The sequence below is a fragment of the Artibeus jamaicensis genome, unplaced genomic scaffold (genome assembly GCF_021234435.1).
Source record: "Artibeus jamaicensis isolate MK-2021 breed Jamaican fruit bat unplaced genomic scaffold, CSHL_Jam_final contig_519, whole genome shotgun sequence".
Classification (NCBI taxonomy): domain Eukaryota; kingdom Metazoa; phylum Chordata; class Mammalia; order Chiroptera; family Phyllostomidae; genus Artibeus; species Artibeus jamaicensis.
The window spans coordinates 55,297,107-55,316,799 of NW_026521871.1; the positions used below are offsets into that span (position 1 = coordinate 55,297,107).

At 60.1% G+C, this 19,693-nt stretch overlaps 4 protein-coding genes across 17 annotated transcripts; all 4 read right to left on the reverse strand.

Moving 5' to 3' along the window:
* Positions 1-588: 588 nt before the first annotated feature.
* On the reverse strand, positions 589-5,876 carry HYAL3 (hyaluronidase 3). 4 transcript variants are annotated; one of them, XM_037128510.2, is made up of 4 exons: positions 5,796-5,876; positions 1,547-2,457; positions 1,067-1,156; positions 589-949 (listed from the first exon to the last, which is right to left on the reverse strand). In XM_037128510.2, the coding sequence occupies exons 2-4, from the start codon at positions 2,432-2,434 to the stop codon at positions 686-688; spliced, it is 1,242 nt and encodes a 413-aa protein (XP_036984405.2). In that variant the 5' UTR covers positions 2,435-2,457; positions 5,796-5,876; the 3' UTR covers positions 589-685. The 4 variants fall into 4 exon arrangements, with proteins under 4 accessions (XP_036984405.2, XP_036984406.2, XP_036984407.2 ...); XM_037128511.2 differs by lacking the exon at positions 5,796-5,876 and adding an exon at positions 5,534-5,612; XM_037128512.2 differs by lacking the exon at positions 5,796-5,876 and adding an exon at positions 5,414-5,526.
* NAA80 (N-alpha-acetyltransferase 80, NatH catalytic subunit) lies at positions 3,162-4,108 on the reverse strand. The gene has a single exon (XM_037128513.2). It carries the CDS (start codon positions 4,106-4,108, stop codon positions 3,356-3,358), a length of 753 nt encoding a protein of 250 aa, XP_036984408.2. The 3' UTR covers positions 3,162-3,355.
* HYAL1 (hyaluronidase 1) lies at positions 4,134-9,499 on the reverse strand. Of its 7 annotated transcripts, XM_037128507.2 has the most exons (6): positions 9,411-9,499; positions 8,016-8,939; positions 7,576-7,665; positions 5,796-5,899; positions 4,489-4,555; positions 4,204-4,224 (listed from the first exon to the last, which is right to left on the reverse strand). In XM_037128507.2, the coding sequence occupies exons 2-6, from the start codon at positions 8,913-8,915 to the stop codon at positions 4,219-4,221; spliced, it is 1,167 nt and encodes a 388-aa protein (XP_036984402.2). In that variant the 5' UTR covers positions 8,916-8,939; positions 9,411-9,499; the 3' UTR covers positions 4,204-4,218. The 7 variants fall into 7 exon arrangements, with proteins under 7 accessions (XP_036984401.2, XP_036984397.2, XP_036984404.2 ...); XM_037128506.2 differs by lacking the exon at positions 4,489-4,555 and having other exon boundaries at positions 4,134-4,224; XM_037128502.2 differs by lacking the exons at positions 4,489-4,555; positions 5,796-5,899 and adding an exon at positions 5,534-5,694 and having other exon boundaries at positions 4,140-4,224.
* A 3,868-nt stretch (positions 9,500-13,367) lies between these two features.
* On the reverse strand, positions 13,368-18,205 carry HYAL2 (hyaluronidase 2). 5 transcript variants are annotated; one of them, XM_053668958.1, is made up of 5 exons: positions 16,843-16,962; positions 16,384-16,503; positions 15,028-16,001; positions 14,441-14,530; positions 13,368-14,108 (listed from the first exon to the last, which is right to left on the reverse strand). In XM_053668958.1, the coding sequence occupies exons 3-5, from the start codon at positions 15,949-15,951 to the stop codon at positions 13,698-13,700; spliced, it is 1,425 nt and encodes a 474-aa protein (XP_053524933.1). In that variant the 5' UTR covers positions 15,952-16,001; positions 16,384-16,503; positions 16,843-16,962; the 3' UTR covers positions 13,368-13,697. The 5 variants fall into 5 exon arrangements, with proteins under 5 accessions (XP_053524933.1, XP_036984467.2, XP_036984470.2 ...); XM_037128572.2 differs by lacking the exons at positions 16,384-16,503; positions 16,843-16,962 and adding an exon at positions 18,111-18,205; XM_037128575.2 differs by lacking the exons at positions 16,384-16,503; positions 16,843-16,962 and adding an exon at positions 17,875-18,087.
* Positions 18,206-19,693: the final 1,488 nt, after the last annotated feature.

The following is a 19,693-nucleotide window of genomic DNA, read 5'->3' on the forward strand; positions in this document are numbered from 1 at the left end:
TCGCTGGGCGCAGGGCACCTCGGGAATTGTAGTCTACTCCCGTGACCCTTAAACCCACGACACTCTAGCTGAACTATGCACCCACAATGCTCAGTCTTTCCCCACACCCCCAGCATGCACACACGCACGATTGTTAACTCTGAAGCTGAGCTGCCCACCATGCAGGAGCCACATCTCTGGGTACTGGCAGCCGGACACGCTACTGCATGAGCAAGGGGTTTGCGATGACATGGTGAACAGCCAAATCTCAGGCAATGAAAGAAAAAGTAACTTTATGATGAAAGCAAAGTACAGACAACAGTTTAAGCGCGTACAGACCTTAGCCAAGATCCTGAGGTCCACCTGCCCTTGGACAGGTCTCCTTCTACCTCTCTGTGGACCCAGTGACATGTAGGAACAGAGCCCTGCATTGGCAACCCTAACCATCTGGAACATTGTCTCTCTCTCTCCCTGGGACGGCTTCCTTTTTAGGAAGGATCAGGTGATCTCAGAGAGCCTCTGGTTTTAAACGTGTAAAGGTTTCCTTCTGACACCTTCCTCTCCCCAGGGACCCATGGGAAGCAGGGCGTTGGATGGAAGGACTGTCTAAGCTGAAGAGAACAAAGTGGGACAGAACCCTCAAGGACTGGGAAAGGCAGCAGGGACCAGAGGGTAGCAGCAGGTATCCTGGCTTCATGCTGTTTCTTCAGGCCCCAGGCTCAGGCCTGGGCTCCTGACAGGTGGGGCCTGCCCAGCCCCAGTAGCAGCTGCAGCGGAAGGACTCCCAAGCTCCAGGGCTGCCATCTGGCTGCAGGTGCAGAAAGGCTTCCAGCTGTCCTGGATCTTGCCGGACACAGCGCCCATGGCCATGGCACCACTGCTGACTGCAGGCTATGGCTGCTCTGGTCACATTAATCACATAGGGGCCCAGGGTGCCCACCAGGTAGTCACGAAGATGCCAGCACTTCTCCTGAGGAAAAGGGAGGGATGTATGAGTGTGCTTGCTCCATGGCCCTGACGTGGTCCCTCCCCTACCCTGGGACCCCCAACATGGGCTGCGTGGCAGGCCGGAGGGGGCCGTGTTCACCTCAGAGCTGGAGATGCTCAGGTCTCCCCAGAGCACCACGCCGGCGGCCCCCAGTGCTGCACTGACACCGATGGTCTGCACAAGGTCATCCTGGAGGCAGAGAGCTGCTAAGCCAAAGCTGAGCTGGCCAGATCCATCTGGGCCTATCTCCACTTTCCAGACACTTCCCTGGCTCATTGCCATGACCTGATTTCACCTCTATAGGAGGGCCCTGTGGCACTAAGCCCCTGAGTGGCCTCTCAGGCCCTCCACTCAGACAACGTCTCCTGAGATCGGGGCACCAAAAGCCAAGCCTCACCTTCCCCAAGATCTTCCAGGTTTCCAGGGCAGAGCTGCACTGTGTCATATGCTCCAGGATAGGACCGCCTCCCCTCTGAGATAGACGAGGGCCTCCCCACCAGGTCCCCGTGGGCAAGATTGTCCCCTTAGACCTTCCTAGGCCAGGGCCATGTCTCCCACTGGAGATCAGCTTTCCCTCACCTGGGAAAGGAACCTGCCAGAGCTCTGGTACGTGAGACGGGTGTAGGCCAAGACAGGCAGGGGGTGTAGGTGCCCAGCGCAGGCCACTCGGAAGGCCTCCTCCAGGCGGTGTCGGACAAATGCCTGTCGGTGAGCAGGTGGCAGCCTGGGTGGCAGGTAGATGCTGGGGAAGAGGGCACTGGAGGCAGCCCAGAGCCAGTGCAGCTGGGTATTGCGGGCACGGGTGGCTGCATGGCAGTGGCCCGTATAATTGGAACCCACACCATGCCAGCCATTGCCACAGGCCGGGAAGCGATAGAAACCCCAGAGCCCACGGGGCTGCAGTGCCTGGCCCAGCCGCAGTGTGCCCTCCATCAGGGCACGGGCTGCTTGTTCAAAGCCAGCTCGGGCCTTGAGGAGCTGCTCCTGGGGGTCCAGATGGGGGAATACCCGCTGTGCCCAAGCCCACGAGGCATCCTGGTAGGCTCGGTGGCGGCCCCAGTTCCCAGCCCAGAGTGGGCACCATTCTTCCCAGTCCAGCACTGCCAGGCCAGTGAAGCCAGTTCCCAGGCTGCGGTGGATCTGGTAAGCAGCTTGTGCCAGGTGGTGGTCAAGGAGCACTGCTTGAGGGATGCCTCCATTGTGAGCTGTGCCCCTGGGTCCAAAGTAGGGATAGAAGCCTAGCTGGTTTTTGTAGAAGATAGTGATGTTCTGGCCACGGAAACGCTGGGCACGGTTGGCTATGATGCCCAGGGCGTCCAGTGGCAGGTGCACACCGAAGCGGGCTCTACAGCGTGCTGAGGGCACGTTCCACAGCACGGAGAAGGGGCGGTCAGGGGCCCACAGTAGGGGGTGGCAACACCCTAGGCATAGGGCCACCCCCAGCACCAGAGCCTCGCCTAGCTGCATGGTCACGCCCCAGGAATGGAAACCTGCAGGAGAGAGGGTGTGAGCTTAGAGACCAAGGCCATACCTTCCACCTAGCAGGGAAAGCTGGGAAAACTTCCCAGGCTCCTGTCCACAAGGGGGTGGGGAAAGCATGGTCCCCAGGGCTCCCACAGTCCTCTCAGCACAGCCACACCCTAAGCTGGCCTGCACCGCTCCCCTCCCTCATCCTTCATCTCTGACACCTCCCCCACCCACAGCTTTTGTAAGTCCCCTTCTTTCCTCTGCCCACCTGCTTTCCTACCCCAAGAATACTCAGCCCCCACCCTGCCTCCTCTCAGCACTTAGGTCTCCACTGTGATGTCCCCTCCCCTGGGAGGCCTCCTGGATCTCCGGGCAGAGGGCGCTGGGGCTCCCAGTCCCAGCACAGACCCTGCCATAGCATTCCTGTCCATCGCCCTCTCCGCTTATCCCCCAGGTCAAGGTCCTATCTGTTGCTCTCATTCCCCATTGCTTGTGCCCAGTCCAGGGCCTGACACACAATAGGTATACAGCAAATGGTGGGTGTGAGTAGTGAGTGAATGTGGAAGAGAAGAAACGCCCTTTCTCCTGGGCCTGGCAAAGTGATAAGGGCAAAGGGCAGGTGTCCTGCCATCCATGGCCCCAGAGCCAAGGTGGATCGGGGGGCTCTTGCAGGGATAGGGGACCTCAGATGAGGCTGGGTGGGAGTCAGCAAATAAACTGTCATAGCTACACCCGACAGAAGCCTTTATTCAGCCACACAGACAGGTCAGAGCTACAGCCAGGGAGGAAACCATCACCAGCCCCACTGGCACTCGAGACCTGGCCAAGCTAGAGCTGCCCCCAGGGGCCAGTGGGCTGAGGCTGGGACTGCCCTGGGGAGTCCACTGAACCAGAAAGACAGTGCCTTGCCTTAGGTGGCCCTCAGATGTCCTTCTCCATCCAAAATATGGGGCGTCCTCTCAAGTCATGGTACTGTGTCTCTAGTGGGCTTTGTGGAGGGCGGGGTGAGGTGGTCAAGGGCTTAGGCAGCGGAGGGGGTGGTGGCAATGGTGGCCCTTTGGGGGCTCTTGAGGCAGCTTGGGCAGTCAGGCTAGGGGTCTTGGAGGGTGGCCATGGGGAAGGGGCCCTGGGGAAGGCACTGAGCAGAGTGGTGGGCAGCCGTTGGCTGGTGAAGACCAGGCCCTGGACAGGCTCGCCCAGCTGGTAGCCAAGGTGGGCATAGAAGTGCAGCTGGTCATGGGTGGTGAGGTGTAACCGGCGGAAGCCCCGGGCCCGAGCAAAGACCTCGAGGCCCTCCATGAGGCAGCGGCCAAAGCCACGGCCCCTCAGGGCCCGGGCCACCACCACCGTCTCCACTAGGAGGCTCTGGGGCCTGTCTAGCACCCGTGACAGGCGGGCATGTCCCACCACAATGGGAGCTTTCCCTGGCACAGGGTGGGGACTCAGCAGCATCAGGCAGAGGGGGAAGTTGTCTGAGGACTGGCCCAAGGAGTGCAAGCGGGAGGCGTGGCTGCGGGGCCACTGCTCGTTGATGAGGTCGGCACAGGCATCCAGGAGCTCGGGTCGGTGGTGCACAGGCTCCAGGGTCAGCTCAGCCAGGCTGGGGGTGGGGGTCTCCTCTGGCTGGAGCGCAGGATCCAAGGTCAGCTCAGTCGAGCCACGACTGAGGGTCATCTCTGGATGGCATGCAGGACCCGGGGTCAGCTCAGCTAGCCTGGGGCTCAGGGTCAGCTCTGGCTGGTGTGTAGGATCCTGGGTCAGCTTGGCCAGGTTGGAGCTCAGGGTCAACTCTAGCTGGCAGGCAGGATCCAGAGTGAGCTCAGCTGGGCTGGTACTCAGGATCAGCTCCACCCAGTGGGTTTGGGGTGTCCTCCCCCACACTGAATGGAGGCTGAGGGCTAAAAGCTGGGGCAGAACCCAAAAGCCCTGGCCCCAGCCTGCTCTGGCCACAGATGTGTCCTCCTCAGGACAGGGGACCCAGTCCTACACCATCGCAGCTGGCTGGCTATCACAGAACATGCAAACCAGACACAGTGGCCCCTGCTTAAACCCACCGAGGCTCCCTTTGGAGGCAACACGGCTGTCCCCAGGAGCTCCTCTATTCCTCCCTTTCCTAAATTCCTAAAATTAAAAGGTCACCCTTTTTAACCACGTGGGCCATGCCCACCACTTAACTGATCCTGGAGCGCCACTCACCCAACTCAACAGGCTGTTTGACCTCCCTGGACCATCTTCCCTGCCTGGGACACACAATCCATGGCCCCCTCGATATGGCACTTTTTTTTTAGTGCTTACAATAATGAACTTATTATTTTCATAGTTCGGGAGGACGATGATCTGAAATGAGTCTCACTGGGCTAAAATCAAGGTTTTGTGGGGTTGATCCTTCAGGGGGCTCTAGGTAAAAATCCATTTCCTCACCTTTTCTCCAGCTTCTAGAGACCACCTGTTTTCTTTGGCTCGTGGGCCCCTCTCCCTCTTCAAAGCCAGCAATGGCATCACACCTCCCCCTCTCTCAGGACATTTAGCTAATTGGGCAGGAACCCAACTGTCCCTTCCAACGGAGCCCCAGCAGCACTAACAGCAGTGCCACTCCTGCAAGCCTGGTTCCCCACTGGCCTGAGTTTCATAGCCACCATAGATAAGGACCACAGCTTCCTTCCTGCATCCACGGGGGATCCAACGGCCACCAGGTTGGGGGCCCAGACCTCCTGCACTCAAACCCCATTGTTTGCCCATGCTGCTCCAAGCCCTGCTGGCAGGAGGGTCTGTGCTGGGGGAATTTCTGGCAGTTGGGGGTGGGGGAGGCGCTGAGCCGCACCATTCTACTCACCTTTTCACCAGAGGGAACGTCCTGGCTCCCCTTCCCCACCTCCCCAGGAAGGACCCCAAAGCTTGAGGCCAATTTCATGCTGGTCAGTAACAGGCAGCCCCCTCCCCTCACGCCACATTCCATTTAGAAGGCTATAAGCCCCTCACCTACAATCTGCCACTTCTGCAGCAGCCGCACCCCTCGCCCAGGAGAGAGGAAGCCCCAGGTTCTGCCTCTAGGTCAGGAACCCCAGGCTTCCCTGCGGGTTTAACCCCTTCAGTACCTACCCAACCCACTGTGGGCGGGGTTCCTGGATTGTCAGAGACAGGCGGCACCGTCCCTCCTGTGCCTCGGTTTCCCCCTCCCTCCTAGTGGGCCATAAACCGTGGACTTTCGGGGGTACAGGGCTTCGGGAACTTGACTCTGGGTGGGTGTGTCTCGGCATGCTCTGGGAGGGAACCACAGACACAGGGAGATCATGTGGGGCGGACAGAGCACTGGGGACAAAAAGAACTGACACAGCGCGCGTGGGGAGGGGATGGTACTGACATGTTGAAGCCGGGCTCCAGGATGCTCGGGGTGCAGGCTCCGCACCGATCCGGATCTTGCTCGGAGACGCTGGCTCGGAGTCCTCCGTCGGTCTGCGCTGCCCCCTAGCGGTGCGGCGGACGCACTGAAGCGGCCGCGGCTCGAGACGCACCTCTAGGTCAGTCTCCTGGGGCGGCCAGGCCCCGCCCACCGGCCAATGCAACTGAACACAGACCCGACGCAGGCTCCTCCTCCGCCATGGCCCCACCTCTGCCCCGCCTTCTGGTGACGAGCCCGGCCGTGTTCGTTGTGCGCCACAGCTGACTCCAGGTCGGCTCCCTTTCTCGTTGGCCCCGCCCCTCCCCATACAGGCCCAGTACCCGGTTCCCCGCGTCACCGCTTAGGTCCCGCCTCTGTGCGGCTCACGGAACCCCAGCCCGTGCGCAGCGTGCCACAGCCTGGGCCGGGTGCAGGCCCTTCCTCCAGCTGGCTCGGTTTCCGCCTCACCCTGGGCTCACACTGATCTCGCCCCCGCGCCGCTTCGTCTCAGCTCCCGCTGGCCTCCCGTCTCCGCCAAGCATGGAAAAGGCCAAGTGGAGCTTCCTCCTGAGCTTTGGGCCCCACCCTGGGAAGCAGCCACCCTCGGACAGAGATCAGATTTGAGAGAGCGGAGTCTTTCTTGTGCCCTCTGGATCCCGGAGCCTGCACGTTTTAGGCGCTCAATAAACAGCTCTTCGAAGTAAGAATCATGTCTACTTTACTTACAGGGCTGGTGCCTCTGAGCGGATTCAGGTTGTGTGAAGGGCTGGTTACCGTCAACACAGTAGGAGCCAAAGGGCTCTCTCTACCTTTAGAGCCAGACAGCCTGGGTCCAAATCTCGCTTCTCCATTGTCTGGCTGTGCAACTGTTGGCAAAGGGTGTTCCCTCCCTGCGTGTTGCTCAGTGTCCTCACAGCGTCACGTTAGGACCGAATGCATTAGTCTACTTAAAATGCTTAGCACAGGACTTGGTGAAGAGTGGGCGCTCAGAGAACGTCAGTTTTTGCCAGTGCTGCAGTTTAAAGACTGGCTCAGTCAGTGTCACTGGAGGTGATGCTTTTGACCCTGCTGGGTAGGTGACAGAGATTCGATCTCCTTATGCAACTGTCTTTGTCTGTAACCACGCGTGTATATGCAGGCACACACTCCCTGATGGCGGCTGAGTGCACTCTGGACTGTGACCGTGACTTGTGCAGCTATGCCTATACTTGAGAAAGCCTTGGCCAGGTCCAGAGTGCACTGGGTGGTGCTCGGTGTGTGCGTCCTGGTGTGTGGCCAGTCACCATGTGCCCTGCTGCTCACACCTTGCTCCCCTCCAGCCAGGGTAGCAGTGACATTGGAACTCCACTGCCATCTGTTCTCTATCCTGAAGTGACAGGGCACCTCGTAGGGTCAGGGACCTGCCACCAGGCGTGAGTTCAATGGAGAAGCTGGTGGGGTTGAGGATGAGGAGGGCCTCAGGATGGCTGGGGTGCCGGGCACAGCGGCCATGGCCTGAGCACAGGGCTTGACTGCAGAGACGCGCCCCACTGGTCACATTCAGGATGAAGGGCCCCAGTGTGGTGTCCACATACTCCTTGATGGCCTGGCATGATTCCTGGGTAGGAGGGGGAGTGTCAGGGACACCATGGCCATGCATGGGCCCACCTAGGGCATCGAGACCCTCACCTGCTGGCCGGCCTGGACTGCAGGGGCAGAAAGAATGGGCCAGGGTCTCCCCAGCCAATCTCTACCCCACCCCCAACCCTGGGCCTGAGCTCACCTTGGTTTTCGTGTTCTCCCAGCTCACCCAGAGCACCACTCCTGCTGCTCCCTGGGCTGCACTCTCCCCCAGGCTGTGCTCCAGCTCGTCCTGGGGAAAGGGACAGCAGAGCTCTGTGGGTTCTCCCGCCCTCCGCACAGCTGACTGCTGTAACACCACTGGATGAGAGCAATAATTCATAATTCCCGCCTGGGGCAGCTCTGGCCTTGGTGGCCTGAGGCCAACCCCTCCTCAATCCAGCCTGTGTGTACCATGCAGGTGGGCACTGCATCCCTCTGGTGGATGCCGACTAGTCTGTGCCTAGCACAGACCTTGGCACACAATGGGTGTTCACAGAACCAGTGGGTGAAAGTGCCAGGAGGCTGTGCGACATCAGCTGCTGGGACTAATGCCTAGCAAGGTAGGCTACAAGGTGGGCAGGGGCGCAGAAGGAGACTCACCAGCGGCAGAAAGCGGTTCGTCATGTCATAGAAGATCTGGACATAGGGCAGCACCGGCAGACCGGGGTCCCCAGCACCCACAGCCACACGGAATGCCTCACCCACTCGGTGCCGCACATACATCCATGCCTTCCCTGTGCCCTCCAGTGTTGCAGGAATGTAGATGCTGGGGTAGAGGGCACGACTCTGGCCCCACAGCCACCCCAGTTGGTCGTTCTGGGCATGGACACCCGCTGGGCACTCGCCAGTGTAGTTGGGGCTTAGAAAGTCATAATTGTAGCAGTCAGGGAAGCCATAGAAGCCCCAGAGGCCTCGAGGCCGCAGTACCTGCCCCAGTTTGAGGGTGCCCGCCATCCAGGCCTGCGCGGCCCTCTGGAACTGGTCCTGGGCTGCTGCCTCCACACGAGGAGCTGACCAGTCAGGGTGCTGCCCCTGTACCAGTTCCCGTGAGCGCTGCCGGTAAATGTCTTTGGCGTCCCAGTTGAAGGCCCAGCGTGGGCGCCAGGCCTCCCAGTCAATGACGGCTAGCCCTGAGAAGTCAGACGCAGGCATGGCAGCCAGGATGTCCCGGTACGTGCGGGCCAGGTGAGTGTCCAGGCTGGCGTTCTGGGGCAGGCCGCCGAACACTGGCTCCCCAGAAGCCGTGTAGTAGGGGTAGGTGCCCAGCTGGGAGCTGTAGAAAATGGTCACGTCCGGGCCGAGGAAGGTCTGCCCTGGGTTGGCCACCACGTCAAAGACACTGACATCCACGTCCACGCCGTACATCTCCAGGCATCCCTGGGTGTTTGCATTCCAGATGGTGGTGAAGGGCTGGTTGGGTACCACAGGGCCACTGATGCCTTGGGCTGTGCCGAGTAAGGTCAGGAGGAGGGCGCAGGTGGGGAGAAGGTAGGCTGCCATGGCACAGGGCAGGTCTAGGGAAACCTGTCCAGGGGAGGTGGGGCTGAGTGCGGATCTTGAACTCTCTGACCCCTGCTCCTTAATCCACCCCTGCTCTGGCTTCAAGTAAACACTGCCTGGCTGGGTTCAGGGAGGTCAGGGGGCAAAGGTGAAGCATGGAAGGGAGCACCGTCCCTGGAGGGCACGTCGGGGGTGCTTCTTGGGCTAGGCCTTTGCCTTGTCTCCCACCGGCCTTGCTCTGGCCTGGGCTCACCCACCCACTTTCCCAAGGGCCACAGAAGCCATGGCGTTGGTTTTGAGAGGAGTGGCAGAGAGGCAGGCCCTGGTCCCCAGGTTGACCTAATAGGAGGCCTTTCCTGTCTCTTCTCTCAGGAATCCTGACCAGCCATTGGAGGAGGGGATGCTCAGTGACCAAGGACAAGTCAGCCCAGCCCTCCTGTACACCCTCCAGTCTGCCCACTTGTCCCTGCTGACCTCAGGGCTGCAGGGCCTTACCCTCCAAACTCCCTGACCCCAGGGTGAGGGCCTGGGCAGGACTCAGCAAGATTCTTTGTTCCTCAACTCTGGCCCCAGCTGCACCCGTTTCTTGGAGGAAGAAGCTGCTGCCGGTAACTCAGAGCTTTTCTTGTAGGGGGTCACCCCACCCAGTCTAGGGGCGGGCTGAGGGTTGGGCCCTGCGCTGGAGGGCTGGGCCAGGCACCAGAGCCGCCACATCGCTACCCTAGCCAAGAGCGCTTGGTAAGGGGTGGGGCCTGGGCCGGAACTGACCCCTCCCACCCTGTGAGCACTGAGGCAGGGCTTTGTGGCTTTATTTGGGGTGGGGTGGGGGCTGTCTGCGTGGCTCCCCGCTGGGCAGGCTTGTCTGTGGTACTGAAATCTGGGTGTCTTGGGACTGATGCCCAGGGAGTGCACCTGCCCCACTTGGCTGCACTATGACCTTTGGGGGCCCTGGGCATTTTTGCCTTTGTGGGTGGGACTCTTCCTTGGAAAAAAAAATTTTTTTTAAATTTTACTTGTTGATTTTAGAGAGAGAGGAAAGGAGAAAGAGAAACATTGATTCGTTGTTCCACTTATTTAGGCATTCATTGATTGATTCTTGTCTGTGCCCTGACGGGATTGAATAAAAAATATTTTAAAATATATTTTACAACTATGTTGGCATAAAAACAAATAAAATCCAGGCTGAACCCATTACATACTCATTATTTATATTTATTTTATTAAGAAATTCAAATGAGAACCGTCATGGGCCTTGAAAGTCCTGTGGCCCTGCACCCTCTGCCTACTGGGTGTCGTCCCACTTCAGGGCCCCATGTGCGTGGGAGGCTCTGCGTCAGGGCTGTGCTGCCACCTCGGTCCCCTTGCTGGGTCTGTGACCATGAAGCCCCAGGTAGTGACTGCCTGGGCGTCCGCACAAACCCCCTGGAGTGTGCCTGTGTGCACAGTGAGGCCCTGGGGTCTCGTGACTGTGAGACCGTCAGTGTGACCACGGGGCCCAGTGCAGGGTGTCAGTGACTACATGCTTATTCACTCCTTCCCGGCTGCACTTGTTTGCTGATTCAGAACCCAGTGGCTGAGACCTGCCAGGGGCCAGGCCCAGGCCTGCTCGCCAGGGTGGGCTAGGAGCCATCAGATCCCTGGCGCAGGTTAGACTGCTGCCTGGCCAGCTCTCCAGCCCAGTCTGAGCTGGAGCTGGTGACCCTCCAGCACGGTGGCCATCAGGGCAGTGGCACAGCTGGCTGCCATATGGGTTCAGTCCTCCCAAAACATCCTGGAGGATGGTTGCGATGGAGAAGCTGGCAGGGCTGAAGGAGAGAAGGGTCCAGGGTGCTGGGTGCTATGGGTGCATCAGCTGTAAGCCAAGCACAGGATCTGGCCACAGAGGTGGTGGCCACTGCGCCGCTCCAGAAAGCAGGGTCCCAGAGTGCCTTCTGGGCTCAAGGCAGCCCTGGACCCCCTCTCCCTGAGGCTCCTTGCTACCTCCTGGTACCCCCAGAGACCTAGTGCTGCAACTGGCACAATCCAGCCAACCAGCAGGCTGGCATCCTCGCGCTGGCCTCAGTCCAAGGGAGACGCTGTAATGGCCAGCCAGCAGGAAGCAGCCGGGGAGCCTGAGGCCCTCCCCCACCCCAGGGCCCCACCACAGGCCCGCTTCTGCGGTTGGTCTGGTCGGATGGGTCCAAGTGGTGTGTGTCGGGTCTGAGGAACAGAGTGACGAAGTAAAATGGAGTCACTGTAGTCAAGCTGTTAAATGACTAAAATCAAGCAGGTTGAGGCATGAGGAGAGATGTTTTAACTGGCCTGACAACCTAAGCTCTTGAGCTTTCCAGTCCTGCATCAAGTGCTGGACATGCCTCAGACCCCCAGACAACCGTCTGGACAGCCCCCTGAACAACTCACATACCCAGAGCAACAGAAGCAACCCGGCCCCTTGGTGTCCACTGTCCAGGCCACACATCTAACCATCTCAGGCCAGTGCAGAGGCTAAGAATACAGAATTGATTCTTCTCAGGAACGTACTTTCTCAGCTGTTGACAGGTCAGTCCAGCTTCGTGGTCCAGCCCTTCCTGTTCTCTCTGGTTATGTATACCTCAGGACGCTGAGTCACCTCAGTCCCCATCCCCCGCCTGCCCCTGCCCCACAGCCACCCACAGGACAGCTGTCTCAAGTTGCACTTTCTCCAAGGCTGTCTTCTAGGTCCCCCTGGGGAAGTGATGGGAGGTGGTCACAGGCTTTGTATTGGAGAGGTCAGAGCTGTGTACACAGGGGTTACGTGTATGCAGAGGTCCCAGCTGTGTGGTGAGGTCACAGGTGTGCCCCAATTGCCTGTGTGCGGGGAGGCTACAGACGTCCAGGGGGACAGCGCACAGCTGCACTCCCTACCATGGTTCCAACATCTCCTGGCCTACTGACCGGCAGCTGAATCTTCTCCCTGGCAGGCCTCCCCCCACCACGAGTACCAGGGCACTCTTTCCACCCAGCACCCTTCTCCACCAGGTGACCTGACATCACCCTCCCAGTGCTCCCACAGCCCCTTCTCTCCCTCCATTCTCTGCCATCAGCATCCAGAAGGACGAGAGATGGCTGTACAGCAAGTAGAGCTTGACTTGCTGGGCCTCGCTTCTGCTCCCTGAACCTTGCCTGAGTGTGCCTCGGCGGAGCACTCTCCATGGCCCAGCACCTGGATTGGTCCTCACGCCCACTGGGCATTTCCCTCCACACTGCCATCCCCAGACAGGGACCGGGGCCACTGTTGGTGGGGCTCACGGATGTGTCCCTAGCAGCCAGCTCAGCACTGGCAGGTGTGTGTGGTTTATCAAACAGGCCAGATAGTCGCTGCCGGGGGGCGGTCGGCAGGCCCTGCTGCAGGCTGCTCTGCCTGCCTTGCCTGATGCAGACATCACTCTGCTCCCAGCCTTGCACTACCACCGTCCCAGCGAGTTCAGCTCCCTTCAGCCTCTGCCCCTGCTTTGTCCCTCACACCAAGCCTCCCAAACTCCTGGTGGAGATTCCTCCAGGAGACCTCCTGTGTCCCTGTGGCTTGCCTGCCCTCCTCACCAGCAGGCTGCTTCTTGAACCTGTCTCCCCAGAGCCGGTGTGACTTGAGGGCAGGGCTGAGTCACCTCTGACTAGAACAGGGGTGCCCAGGTGCTAGTAGGAAGGTGGAGGGGTGGGGCAGAGCCCCCCCCAGGGTAATCTCCAGGTGTGTGTGGGGGTGGAAGCAGGGCAGGGCTGGTCTGCTTCTTCCTTTCTCTGGGACAGCTGGGGACCAGCCACACGTTTTCCTGTGGGTAGGACAGGGCTAACCGTGGAAGGTGCCTCTGCTCCCAGACTCTGGGTGCCTCCCTCTTGCACCATCATGTGTCTACAGTGGGATGGGGACGGAACCTCGACATTCGGACCCCAACCCCTGCTGGCCTCCTCCAACCATACCCTGTGGAGGACTGTGACCCAGAAGGGGAGAGGTGTGTGTGTGGCTGAAGTCCACCGTCCTTGGAAGCTGGGAGGAGACGCCCTGGCCTGCGGGACAGCAGGGAGAGGTGGTCTGGCTGCTTGCCCGGCCAGGGAAGATCAAACACCCACTTCCCCTTTTCTCCCTGGGTGGGCAAGGTGAGGCAGCTGGCACTGGCCCAGCTGGGTATTCAGGGGCCAGCAGGAGTGGCAGAGTCCCGTCCCTCACAGAAAGTTGGGCTCAACTGCATTCCAATCCATATGGAGAACGCAAGGTCCTTGGCATTGGGCTAGCGTTCATCCCTCCACACCCAGCGGCTGCTGCTCCAGCCAGGCCAGCTGCAGAGTGGGCAGCTCCAGGCCCTTGGGTCCCAGCAAACATGGTTACAGATAAGAAGTCCCTAGCAGAGGATTTCACAGGGAGAGAGCTGGGCTCAAACCTCATGGAAGACTCTGGAATCACTCTCACATGCCCTGGCCCAAGTGCAGACAGTCCAAGCACAGAAGTAGTTGTTTTATATTTAATTTACAAAAGAGACCCCAAAATAATAATAATAATAATAATAATAATAAACTATTCTGGGGCAGGGGAGTAGGGTCAGGTACTCCCCGGCCATACCCCTCTTCCTCTCTGGCACGGAGAGGAGGGGCTTCTCAGGGACTGCCCCTCCCCCTTAGAACAGGGGGTGAGAGCTGGTATGGACACCCTACTGGGCATCCCAGGGGCTCTGCCCCCTCTGGACTCATTCGCTCATCCCTTGTAGGCTCCTATATGCCCGGCAGAACGCTTGTGGCAGAGGCCAGCTTGCCTGGAAGCCAGGTGAGAGATCCCTACAAAGTCCAGGTGAGGGCTATGGCAGACAGAGGCAGCAAGCCAGTGAGGTGGGACCCAGACCAGGCACCCCCTGCACCTCCAGCTGTCTGCCTACGGTCCCACTGGCACTGCTTGCCACCCCAGCCCAAGTAGCATTGGCATTGAAAGTGCTTCTGCAGGTGGTCCTGGTCGGCCCAGCTGAGCTCCCCCTCCGGTCGCAGTGGGGGCTCACTAGGTGCGTGGCTAGGCACGAGGCGGAAGCTGCTGGCACTGAGGTGTAGGAAGGTGCTAGAGCTGGGGTCTCGGCGCACGCAGCGCCCATGGCCATGGCACTGGGCCCAGCTGCAATACTGGGCAGCCCAGGACACGTTGACTACGTAGGGGATCAGCAGCTGAGTCAGGTAATCCTTGAGGTACTTGCAGGTCTCCTGGGGGCAGAAGCCGGGAATCAAGGTCAGCTGCCTCAGCCCAGACCCGGGTGGAAACTCTGAGTCCACAATGCAGTGACTGCACTTTCTTTAATTGATGCACACACGTGTGTCTGAGCCCTCACAGTCCCTGCTCCTGCAGCGACGGGGGAGGGGGAAGAGGCTGCAGCCCACAGGGCAGGCCAGGGAGGGGACCTTGTCTTCTCTGTCAAGACCAGGGATATCTTGGGTGGGAGACAGACAAGGGGCAGACTGGGTCTGCTCACCTTGAGGTTGGCACCCGACACTCACCCTCTTTCTGCAGTCCCAGGAGGCTGGTGGGTCTTACTTACCGTGCTGGTGGTGAACCCTGCATCGCCCCAGAGGATGACACCAGCCGCGCCCAAGGCAGCACTCTCACCAATGGTGGAGATGAGATCCATCTGTGTGGGAAGGGGCCGGTCACGGGGGGAGTGAGACCACAGGGAAGGAGGACAGACAGAGCAGGCAGGTCCCAGCCTGTTCGGACTTGGTGACCACCCCCTGGCCCAGCCCTCTTTCTCAATCCCGGGAAGAGGCTCCATTACACGTTCTCTTAAGTGTTTAGGCCACTTTCACACCCTCTTTGGGCCTCTGTCTCTCAAGCCAAAGGCCCACCGGAGCCCAGGATATATCCATCGAGACAGACTCCGAAGTCAGAATGCCTGGGCCCACGTCCCTGCTCTGTCCTAGATTTGCTGGCAAGCTTTGGGGAAATTTCTCAGCATTTCTGAGCCTTATTTTTCCAATCTGCAAAATGGAACTAATGAAGCCACCCTGTCACAAGGTGACAGAGGGGAGGGGATGTAGAGCAGCAAGTCCAGTATGGGGCAGGAGCCCTCTGGTAAGTAGAGCAGCAGCGGTTCTCCAGGAAGAAGGCAGGACCCTGGGAGGCACATACCTCACTAAGGCCTGTGAGCGTGCGGCTGTAGGTGGGCCGCGTGAAGACGTAGACTGGGAGGGCGTGGCTGGCGTGGTGGGTGCGAGCCACGCGAAGGGCCTCCTGAACACGGAAGCTGACAAAGTTTCGGCCGTGGGCAGTGGAAGCGAGTATCTCATCCAAGTACACGGAAGGGAAGAGGGCCGTGCTCTCGGCCCACAGCCAGGCCAGCTGGTCGTTTCGGGAGACCTCCACATCCGGGCAGCGGCCCGTGTAGGTATCCCGGTTCTGCACGTAGTCATGGTTGTAACAGTCAGGGAAGAGGTAGAAGCCCCAGAGGTGCTGAGGTCGAACTGCCTTGACGAAGTGCAGCGTGTCCAGCATGAACTTCCGGGCAGCGAACTCAAACTCGTACTGCGCCTGCTTGATGATGTGGTCTGGTGGCCAGTCGGGGTGGCGGCTGGCCACCATCTCTCGTGATGACTTGCGGTACACGTCCTTGTCCTGCCAGTTGCGCACCCACACAGGCCGCCAGTCCTCCCAGTCGATGACCGCCAGCCCTGCAGGTTCCTGTCTACGAATGTAGTGCTCAATGTGGTCCTGCATCATCTTCCGGTGTGCGCAAGAGCTGACGTTCTGTGGCACACCACCATGCACAGGCTTCCCTGCGGAATCGAAGTGTGGATACAGGCCCAGCCGGTCCCGGTAGAAGATGGTGATGTTCTGGTTCACGAAACCCTCATTAGGTGAGGCCTTCACATCGAAGGCTTTCTCCTCTCGGTCCAGTGGCACCTTGAGGCGTGGCCCGCAGTCTTGTGTGGGCACATCCCACGCTACCACAAAGGGCCGTCCCGTGAAGATGGGTGGCGCTGTGGGCTTGAGCTCCGTGGCCCATGCCATCAACACCAGGGCCAGTGTGCCAGCGGGGCTCAGGCCTGCCCACATGCTGGGGGCTACAGGAAGACAGTGTCACCTGCCTGGCACCAGCTCAGGAACTGAGAGAAGGGTGGAGAGTGCAAATCAGTCTAGAGAATCCTGGAGGTGCCAACCCCAAACCCTTCCACACTCCCAAAGCCTATGTTGGTGGGGCACTGTGCCCAGGGCTCTTCAGACTCTGGTACATGGCTGTTACAGGTCTGAGACCACAGGCCACCGAGGAGCAGGCAAGACACCCTGGGAACTCACTGCGGGAGCATAGGTCTCTTTTCTGAGCAGGTGGCCCATAGCTACAAGAGGACCTGTTAGGTCTATGATCCCTCCGAGATTTGGACGAATTTAGCGACAAGTGGCTCGCTGCCTAGAGACACACACCTGCCCGCATGCCATCCAACACACCCACTGTTTCAGAGAGCCCAGAACCCAAAACCCACTGTGTACCCGGCGAAAAACTCTTGGTCCAGAGAAAGGACAGCATTTGCGTTAAGGCAGGGCACAGCTCCTGAAGCGGCTAGCAAGCTGAGGGGGCAGCCACGGAGCTGGTATCTGTGTAACACCCGCCTGGCAGAAGTGGGAGGCTGTCAGGACTTTGTCCCCAGTGCAGACACTCTACCAAGCTTGGTGGAGGCCCCGCGAGGACAAAGGGACAGCGGACCTCCCACGGCGGCGCCGACAGACCGGCCCTTCCTTCCACAGCCACAGGGAATGCGCGCGACTGCCGCCAGGGGGGTCGGGGTAGAGCTCCCTCCGCCTGGCCTTTGTGCGGGACCCCGCCCCCGCCCCGCACGTGGGGTCTGAGCCCAGCCCGGTGTGTGGGGGGGGTCCCTGAACCGCTCCCCTGGGGGTTCGGAACTCAGCCCGTGGGGAGAGAGCCGCCAGGCTTGCACTGCCTGCCCTCACCTCGCGCTGGGTACCGCCGGGACCCGCGCCATAGCCACCGCCATCCCTGGCCCAGCCCAGCCCACTCCGGCCGCTCGCCCAGGCACGGCCCCAGCTCGGCGCCTCTGCTGGCTCCGCCCCCGGGTCCCAGGGCTCTTTAAGAATCCAGCGCGGAGGCGGGCCCGGAGCAGGACTTACGACCGTGGCGGGAAGGTGTGCCCCCATTTTCGCGCTGCCAATGCCGTGTTTTGGGCTTCAGAGTCCCCAGATCCTCCGCCGAGGAACGTGGCCACTCATCTGGGACCGCGAGGCCCCTTTGATCGAGGACTTCTTCTGGAGCCCAGCTACGAGCGCCAGCCAGCCCGAGTTTACCGCCCCCCCGCAGCCTGCAGCCCGTGGTACATTCCTTCCGCAGCGCGGCCAGCCCCTTAAAGGGACAGCCAAAGAACTGGGATCAGCGAGGGAATAAAGTAGGTGGTACTCCCCGGCTCAGCCGCGAGGAGGTGCTGTGGGCCCCCGAGGCCTTGGTTAGATGGGGCTCTGCACCTCTGAGTGAAGCCCCCAGTTCTGGGGCTCCCTCGGTGTGGAAAGCGGGACGGTAACCAGTACCGACCTCCAGCCTCCCACCACATTAGACCTTTACAGGTCGGGGCCCTCCTTTATCCAAGGTCTGAAGGGGAGCCCCGCCCCCTGCTTGACCGGGAACGGGGCAGAGCACCCGCCTCTTAGCCCTTTCTGGGTTGGTCCGAGGCAGTGGTTGCCTTGGCAACATGAGCTGTTGGTCTCAGCTTGACCGGCCGACTGAGGGCCGGTAAGGCCAAGCCAGCCTTGAGGGTAGGGCACCCCCACTCCCGATCTAGGAACAGGCCAGCTCCTGGGCTCCCGTCCCCTCCTGCCCAGTCTCGGGGTGGGGCTGTGGGATCCCCAAGACTTCCTTTGAACCCTGAGGAGGCTGCCACTCTTGCAGAAGTTCCTGGTGGGAACCGGGGAGAATGCTGGCCCCGCCACAGGGGCTCCCCCGGGCCTCAACCGGGAATCCTGAGCGTTCTTTACCTTCTCCGCGAGCCTCACCCCCTGGGGAGCGGACTTGCAGCTGAGCTGGGGCGAGACTTCCTTGCCTTTTCCTAGATCCTCTCCCCTTGAGGGCCTTGAGGTGCTGGGCTCAGCGAAGGTCGGGTATCTGCACCGCCAGCCGTTCTCCCGGCCCGCAAGCAATAGGGGAGAGGCAGAGAGCGCTGCTGCGAGCGCCGATACGGGAGGCACAGACGCGTGGTCTGCGCTGGACTCACCTGCGTGGGAGTCTGTCGGCCCGTAGGTGAGAGGCCGCCCTGGTTCTCGGGATGAGCCTCTCCAGCCCACTGGGCAGCCTGCCGGCGACTTGATAAACCCCATCCCCCTCCCACCCGTTCCCGCCTCCCACCCCAGCCCTTTATCCTCACTTCCTGCTGCCCCTCTGAGGGAGAGGGCCGGGAGTGGCGCGGGGGAGGGAACCGCTCTGACCACGTTTCCCTACGGCTTGCCCTGCTGGCTGCCCTTCCCACACTTCCTCCAGTAGGCCCCGACCAGGGAGAACCGTGCCAGGTGACAGGAAGGCTGTGGGACCCCACTCAGATACCAGCGTCCCCCATGGGGGCAGCTTCCTTAACACTGAATGCTCTTCTTGCCACCTTTCCCTTGGGCGCCTTTAGAGTGGATTTGAGACCCACTCTAAAATCCCATAACCTGAGAGAGCCCCAGAGGTGGTGGTTTGGGGGGGGTCAGACTACTTGGGGGATGCTCAGTTGACTTCCCATAGGCAGGTGATGAAGACAGGAAGGAGGGTTATCTGGGGAGGGGCTGGGAGAAATTCCAGGAGCTGAGTCAACTCTTTTCCACTGGGAGCGGAAGTGTCCCAAGGGAAGGAAGTGTCCCAAGAGTGATGATGGAGTGGTAATGTTGATGTGTGTGACCATGGCGGGTGGGAGGTGGGGCAGAGGCTGGGAGGTTTTTGCAGGGGGACATTCCTGTGTGGATTGCACCGAGACTCTGTAGAGTAGGGGCTGCTCACAACATGTGTGAGGAAAGGGGTATATATATTCCTGTGGGAAGGAGGGGTCCATAATGTGCTGACCTCGGGGAGGCTACAGTGGAGTCCCAGCAAGGGGCGGATAAATTTGCACACCCTCAAATCACTCTGAACCTACCCCCCCACCCCTACCTTTCCCCTACTGGCCCACTTCTCTGATGCCCAGGGCCTCGTTCCTCACAGACGCTGAGTAAAATTGGTGTCTGGGAGAGGTGGGCAGACCCTGGAGTCTGCCCCTGAGGACTAAGGAGGCCAAGACATGGCACAAAGGGTGGTGTCCCTGTACCACTGTGCTGGCTCCACAAGGGACACTGGCTTTGGAAGCTTCAAGGGTGGGGGCCCCTGGGGAAACAAAGACCTGGCCAGACTGTCCCAGGGCAGGGATACTTCCTCCGGCAGCCCTCAGGAAGGAAGTGAGCACAGCCCAGTGGGAGGGAATGGGGAAGCACGACCTGACCTCCATTGTTTCCAGCGTTGGGGTCAGCACAGGGAGTTCTCCCACCCTAGGACAGTGGTAACGGGAGATAGATCATCTGGCATGGCAGAAGCCTGTCCCTGGGGCAGTCAGTAGGTGGGACAGCGGAGGATGGGGCCTTATGCCTGACATCTCTTTGGGAAAATGGTCAGGTGCCCGAAGTGCTGTCAGTCTAGGCTGCGCAACATGACGCTGCCGGACTTGACAGTTTAACCCTCCAAAAGCATAGCAGACTAACTCCCCAGGCCCAGAAGCCTGTGTGCTTGAACTCCCTCCTTCCTCCCTGACTGCGACTTGGGCTAATGGCCAAGGGCTGGGCCTAGCAGTGAACC

Coding starts and splice junctions, on each gene's coding strand:
- HYAL3 (XM_037128510.2), bottom strand. CDS start 2,434: ATGCAGCTAGGCGAGGCTCTGGTGCTGGGGGTGGCCCTATGCCTAGGG. Junction 1,157..1,546: donor CTGGCAGGTTCCTTTCCCAG/GTGAGGGAAAGC, acceptor CTCTGCCTCCAG/GATGACCTTGTGCAGACCAT. Junction 950..1,066: donor TGAGCATCTCCAGCTCTGAG/GTGAACACGGCC, acceptor CCTTTTCCTCAG/GAGAAGTGCTGGCATCTTCG.
- NAA80 (XM_037128513.2), bottom strand. CDS start 4,108: ATGACCCTCAGTCGTGGCTCGACTGAGCTGACCTTGGATCCTGCGCTC.
- HYAL1 (XM_037128501.2), bottom strand. CDS start 8,915: ATGGCAGCCTACCTTCTCCCCACCTGCGCCCTCCTCCTGACCTTACTC. Junction 7,666..8,015: donor CGAACCGCTTTCTGCCGCTG/GTGAGTCTCCTT, acceptor CCCTTTCCCCAG/GACGAGCTGGAGCACAGCCT. Junction 7,411..7,575: donor GGGAGAACACGAAAACCAAG/GTGAGCTCAGGC, acceptor CCTCCTACCCAG/GAATCATGCCAGGCCATCAA.
- HYAL2 (XM_037128572.2), bottom strand. CDS start 15,951: ATGTGGGCAGGCCTGAGCCCCGCTGGCACACTGGCCCTGGTGTTGATG. Junction 14,531..15,027: donor CGCTCACAGGCCTTAGTGAG/GTATGTGCCTCC, acceptor CTTCCCACACAG/ATGGATCTCATCTCCACCAT. Junction 14,109..14,440: donor CAGGGTTCACCACCAGCACG/GTAAGTAAGACC, acceptor TTCTGCCCCCAG/GAGACCTGCAAGTACCTCAA.